At 36.7% G+C, this 6,942-nt stretch overlaps 1 protein-coding gene and 1 long non-coding RNA gene across 2 annotated transcripts; one reads left to right on the top strand and one right to left on the bottom strand.

Moving 5' to 3' along the window:
- Positions 1-369: 369 nt before the first annotated feature.
- On the top strand, positions 370-2,517 carry LOC126630071 (probable disease resistance protein At1g58602; the record flags this gene model as incomplete). The annotated part of the gene is made up of 2 exons (XM_050300236.1): positions 370-2,166; positions 2,270-2,517. A coding segment is annotated over one exon (1,794 nt), but the record flags the coding sequence as incomplete, so codon positions are not given.
- Positions 2,518-2,543: 26 nt separating this feature from the next.
- On the bottom strand, positions 2,544-6,522 carry LOC126627862 (uncharacterized). Its single transcript, XR_007625146.1, has 2 exons — positions 5,977-6,522; positions 2,544-2,721 (listed from the first exon to the last, which is right to left on the bottom strand). It is a non-coding gene; the product is annotated as an uncharacterized LOC126627862 (long non-coding RNA).
- Between the last annotated feature and the right edge of the window lie 420 nt (positions 6,523-6,942).

The following is a 6,942-nucleotide window of genomic DNA, read 5'->3' as shown; positions in this document are numbered from 1 at the left end:
GAGTGAAGTTGAAAGATGGACTTATGTCACTCCGAAGAAATTGCACAAGAAGCATATGTCTTCTCCACAAGTTCACCAATGGGAAAGGGGGCAAAGCAGCTCCTGTTCACCTCCAGAACAATGTCAAAGTGTTGGAGATAATGAAACGTTGACACGAAGATCGTCCATCCCCATCACGATGCGTGACATCTTCCCAGAAGACTTCTTCAACTACTCAGTCAAGGCTCCTTGCTATGAAGATTGCGAGGAACGACTCTCTCAGATCGCTATGATTTCTTCCTTCCACAATTCATTTTCTTGAGAAATCAGACACTAATATTTATGTTCTGCTGTCAAATATATTCAACAATCCACAAGTCTAGGACATAATTGTTAACCATTTTTTTATCTTTATTTTCAGACTCTAAAATTGATGCTGAGAAGGAAGAACTGGGAAAGAAGATGCTTAAACATTGTGCAGGTCTACCACTAGCCATTACTGTGCTTGCGGGACTTCTAGCTAGAAAAGTCACAGTTGAGGAGTGGAAAACAGTAAACAAGAATGTCCATGTGTATATACGGAGAGGAACTAATCTTGACCAAGAATACAAGGGAGATCAAGAATATTCAGGTGCATTAAAGGTGTTGGCATTGAGTTATGACGACTTACCTTATCGTCTAAAACTATGTTTTCTATATTTAGGCCTCTTTAAGGAGGATTATAAGATACCGGTCAAAAGATTGACTCAGTTATGGATAGCAGAAGGTTTTATATCGTCAGCATCCCAAGGACATGGTTCAGCGGAAGTATTGGAAGATGTAGCATATACTTGCTTAAGTGAGTTGGTGCAAAGATGTATGGTTCAAGTTGGAACACTTGGTTCAACTGATAAGATCAAAACATGTCATCTTCATGATCTTATGCGGGACTTGTGTTTGTTAAAGGCAGAAGAGGAGAGTTTTCTCCACGTTGAAAAGTTTACTAGCACGAAAACCAAGGGAGCGACAATTCCTAAAGTTCGAAGACTTGGTGTATATGTGGAGGAAAAATGTGTTGAAAGCTTTGCTCCCACAAGAAATGACCACCTTAGGTCTTTGTTATTCTTTGTCGACCCAGAATATGGATTCTCCAACTGGAAGAAAAAATTCTTGCGGTCAGTAATATGCAACTTCAAATTGCTCAGGGTTCTAAAGTTTGAAGGCACACGGAGAAAAGAAGTAGAGTTGCCGAGTAATATTGGGAATCTAGTCCACTTAAGGTTTTTGAGTCTAAGGGAAAGTAGAGTAAAATGGTTGCCATCATCTTTAGGTAATTTGGTATGTTTGCAAACTCTAGACTTACGCTTGTATGTTGGGTGGGGGGTGAAAGTACCAAATGTGATTTGGAAGATGAAAGAATTGAGACATTTATATTTACCCAGACGGTACAAAGGGAGGTTGAAGTTGGCTACTCTTGGGAATTTGCAGAGTTTAGTCAATGTTGCAGGTGCTGATTGTGATTTGACTCATCTTGCTGAATTGACCAATCTCAGAAAACTGTTCATACGATTTGGGGAGGGAAATACGGAGGAAATCTTGAAATCTAATGGCATCACATTTAACCATCTTCGATCTCTATCTGTGGACTCTACTGGAGAAGAAGGTATACCAATGAATATGGTATGGAGTTGTCCTCATATAAACAAACTTCAGTTGGAAGGGGGAATCGTACATGAATCATTGGAAGGTCTCCAGTACTATCAGAACTTCACTAAGATGTCGCTGTCAGAAACTTATCTACAGTTGGAGAGTCTCAAAATACTTGAGAAGATCCCAAACTTAAGAATGCTTTGGCTTAATGCTGGTAGTTTGGACAAGAATGTTTCAGAAGTAGTTGTCTCAGAAGAAGGTTATCCTAATCTTGAATTTCTTTCACTTTCTGATTTGTGGGGATTAAAGGGTTGGAGCATAGAGAAAGGAGGGATGCCTAGTCTCTGCAGATTGTCTATTCACCATTGCCCAAAATTGAGGGCAGTTCCTGAGGGGCTTCAGCATGTTACAAAACTCAAGGAAATAACAATCAAATATACGTATCGGAGATTCTGTAGTAGGGTTGGGGAAGGAGGAGAGGATTTCTACAAAATTAAACACGTGCCTTCTGTTATAATAACAGGTATTTGGGAGGATGCCGAAGTGGATTACTAACTGGTAAGTACGCTGCTGCTGCTTACATTTTGTTTGCTATTTTTCTGTGTTTCTCAGGGGTAAAATCATAATGTGTTTCTGTTATCTTTTCCGGTTGTTCCTTAAGGAGAAAGTGAAGGGGAGGTAAGCGTGGCAAAGGTGGCGAATGCAGCTGGGAGGGCAAGGCCAATCTCGCAAAATTAGGTGAAGATTATGTTGTTAATAATTGAAGGCAGTTAGCGTATCCATGTCTTATATCATATGATTTGCTTAATTTCTCTTTGTTTTTATACTTGGAAAACTGTAAGCCACGTTCATCTGTAATCTATGCAAAAACATTAAGAATATGAAGAAATAAAATCCTGTTTCCATCAATCATATGCTCAAGCTAAACAATTGAATTAGGCGTTGGAAAGTCTTTAATTACTTAATTGCTTTGCTAGTTCTAGAGCGTAAGGTTTACATAAAGCAAGCACTTTATCTAGTATGATATACAACACCCAAAAAATTGGTGACCGCCCAATTGGCATGGCAAGGTCCCCTGCCAAAAGGAAACATGCGATGGATCCCTAATTGCATCTGCAAGGTAATGTTGAACAATCAATGCACAACACATGAGAAAAATATGATGCCATAAGCTATTGAGGCACAAGAAAAATTAAATGACTTGTCCAAGATGCGTGCACATAGTTATTAAATGATCAGGGAGCAACATTAATGGATAACCATCTTGGCATAGTTAATTTCCTCGCATAACAGTAGACTGGGTGTAATATCTATATTCCTACATTTTCATTTCATACCAAGAAACGTCAAGAAATGGATATACATATACAAATCATCACCAAGAAACGTCAAGAAATGGATATACATATAAGAATGTTGTGATCTATATTAGCTCCGATTGGGGTAGTATCAATATTGTGGAAACAGATACTTTAATAGTAAAATTCTATCATACCAAATGAAAAAAAAGAAAAAAAAAAAGAAGCTTTTCAATCATTAAAAATAGCTTCAAAAGAACTATACCAAAAAAAGGGGGAAAAACTATAAACGAAGACGACCAATTATTTGATTAAAAAAACCACCAATTATGACTTCAAAAGGGGAGACCATAGGAGAAAAATGAAATGTTAATCAGTTTAATAGGCTTACTTGCACCTATAATGAGTTTAATGAGTTTTGATTGGACTTAAGGATCTAAGTTCTCTAATGAGGTTTCAGTTTGTCTACCTAATCCAAACCTCTAACTTCTAAGCCACACAGAGATGGCTCATTACATCCTTCACCATTCTTGCATGGTTTATAATTATATGAGAACCACCGCTACGAACTTTCAATTTATAAGGTTCTACCTGCCAACCCTAATGCAGATGCTTCAGTCTCTTTGTGATTTTTTCTACTTTTCTAACAGCAGAAAGAATCCCAATTTGCTCGGTATTCTGTCAATGAAATCTGTCTTCCCTTCTGTTCATGGCTCAGACAACGAATGATAGTTCAGCGTTACTTTTTGTTAGGAAGCTCGGTGGCTTTATGACTCTAATGCAATATTATCGAGTAATCAACTAAAGATACGATTCCAGATGTTCTTGATCTCCAATAGTAAGATACACGAAACACAATAAAAAAAGATGGCACAACTAGAAGTCTCTTACTAATTCTTTGCAAAAAGATGACATTAATGCAATATCATCTTCGTATTTCTGTTTCGGAATCTGTGGATATATAATCAAATACAAACACAACTTAAGATCCTTGCCTTTACATCTTTGGATTACTGACCACACAATCAACAGATAATGTTAATGCTAAAAAGTTTCAGTCTCAACAAAGTCATTATGTTTGGCAACTGAATGGTGGCCTTCACCCACTAAAAAAATTCGACTGTTACATTATCGAGTTCTGTCAAAGCAAGGGGCATCTGCTGCTCATCAATCTTCAACATACACTAGTTTTTTTGTCTGGCAAAACAGTAGTTTTGGTACTAAGAAAAGGCAGCAAGCACATTTTTTAAAATATGGTTTTGAAAGATAACAGAAGATGGAAAACAGTAGCTTTGGGTCGAAACATTGAATGAAGGAAAAAAACTAATTTTGTCTGAGATTAAACTTAGTCAGGCAACTAATCATTGTGTTTAGTTCCACATTCTTTTAATCTGTCAGAAGCAAGTTAGCTAAAAGATCCAGTCCCCTTTATCAATGTCAGAAACGCAGTGAAAAAAAGAATAGTAAAGAAGGTTTTCAATGATTGTCTGAGGCCAACACTAAATATGCAAGGCTACTATGAAACTGAGGATAACACATTAAAAAAACGAAGAGCACGTTGATCTCAAAATGCACCACCAATAACTTTTCTTACTTATGAAAAAGAAAGATTCATTTCGCTTTACCGGGATAAATCCAAAGTTCGCTCCAAATGGGACAAATAAAACTAAGACATGTATAATATTTCAAGTTGTACTTACCTTGCTTATGCACATGAGCAATGCATTACACAAATCATATATGTAGAAAACTAACAGTTCAACTGCCAACAGGACCATGACATTTTTTTTTTGGCATGCAACCATGCTCTAACTCACTCAGCTATGTTACTCATGTCTGATTTCCATACCCATTTGCCAATCAAAAGACTAAAAGGAGTCACAAAGCTTGATAAAGGAGAGGAAATGGACTTAACACTACACTTTTGCATCACAAGTTGGAATTTTAGTTTTCATTACAAGCGGTATTTGTTTCTCATTGGATTGAGAACTCCACAAACTTTTTAAAAGGAACTTAATTCCACATCTGTTCACATGTGAATTTGAATTATATACTTTAAAACAGTATAGCATATGACTCATAAGAAAGAAAAATGTGACACACATAAAGCATCCTTACATACACTAAACTGAGATGAAGTTCAGCCTACAGCAACAACAGATGAAAACTAGGTGTATATTGCACCACTATAATCAGTTGCAAAAGTTAGCATGAAATAAAATAAGGAAATGGGATATGAGTACTGTAAATGTTTGAAAAATATGAAATCCAAGCAATAAGTGCAGGACTAAATCTTCCATGGGCCACGCAAATCAAACACTATGGATTCAAAGTTACATTTTTTTTTTCCAACACTGTCAATAGAAAAAGTAACAAATAGAGATCAAACTGAAAACATGGTACCGTTGATTGAACATGCTATAATGCATCCATTCAAAATCCAAAACAGTGAAATGCTTAAAATCAATCTAGCAAATACAATTTATGTAACAAGAATAATCACCATGACTTAGATGGAAGTTTGACATTCAAACAAAATACTGAAACAAGAACCAAAAAGTTAACTCTTATTCTTAAAATTGGACTTTTACAAAGAAACGCAAAACACAGAGTCCTATACAAGAAACAGCACAAAAATATTAATGCGGCAGCATCTTTTGTAAGTAACATTGCATCTCTGTGAAGATATGAAGACCTATTAAATGAAATGATTACATCCTATAATATATTATATATCGTAGAACTTATACATCATAATTGCTCCAATCAAGAATTCAAAACTAGCTCCAGCCCCAGTAAATTAACAATTGAAAACCAAAAACCATATAGGGTCACAGAAAAATCAAAGCGTGAATCGAATTAGCTCCAAACCAATACAAACCTACTCAAAACAACAGTATACCCAATTCAAACTAGGGACAACAAAATCGACCTGAAAACCAGAATTTGCACCAAACCCAGATAAACCGACACTAAAGCATACAAGTCCCGTATCACATAAATCTCAAATCAAACCACAGATAAAAAAATTGCAAAAAAAAACCCACAACAAATCTCTCCGAAAACTGACCTCTTTAGCCAAAAGTTCGGCCGCATAAGGGAGCACAAAGTTGACAGTGAGCTTAGTGGGGATCGACGACGGGGTTGCAGGCCGAGGCTTCATAAAGGTCAATGGGGTCATTGTGTGATCTATGTGAGGCACCACTTTCTTCCAGGCGTCACTGAAAGTCGAATCGGCTGGGGCAGTCGCAGCGACGTCGTTAGAGAAGCATCGGGCCCTGAGGAAGATGGTGGATCGGGTCAAGAGGGTGGTGGCTAGGCGCAGCACGGTGGCAGAATGAAGGGTCGCTCGGGTCTCGCAGGGTCGGGGAGACAGAGGAGGCTTTTCTTTTTTTGTTTTTTGGAAACTGAGGGAGAGGAGTTTGGGTAGAGGTTTTGGTTAGTGATTCGGAATGGAGGAGGAAATGGGTGTGGTTTTTGTTGAGGCTGTTGTGTACTTGGAACATCTTCATAGGAGATGTTAAATTTTGAATATAAAATTTAAATTTTGATAGCTTATGTGGTACATTAACATCTTTTAAAATTTTGTTCTTCAATCGATATGTTAATGAGTAATTTATTCATATTCTTTGATTGAAAAGAAGAAAAAAAGTAGGATAATTGCATCGATCAACTCAATATTAATTATAATAAATGATTAACCTAATTAAAAAATAAAAAAAATACATTTAATAATTAATAAAAAAAGACATTTGAAGTTGCTGTCAAATTTGATAGCAACCTTTTTGTTGCCAATTCATGTCATCACCACATGAGATTTGGCACTTCGGTTGGAGAATATTAGTGTGGTCTTTTTCCTGTTATAGCTGAGTGTACATTTTGGCATCTCTTTTGGAGATGCTCTTAGTCACTTTGAGGTAGACCTGACATTTGTGTCGTGTTTTATGTATTCCGAAGCAAAAGCCTAATGAAAAAACATTAGTACATTACTACAAAATAACAAATGTTCAAGGATATGCAAAATTGAAGGGAGTTG

The sequence above is a fragment of the Malus sylvestris genome, chromosome 7 (genome assembly GCF_916048215.2).
Source record: "Malus sylvestris chromosome 7, drMalSylv7.2, whole genome shotgun sequence".
In the NCBI taxonomy this organism is placed as follows: Eukaryota; Viridiplantae; Streptophyta; class Magnoliopsida; order Rosales; family Rosaceae; genus Malus; species Malus sylvestris.
Note: the sequence above shows the minus strand (reverse complement) of the source record. Positions and strands in the feature narration are given on the sequence as shown.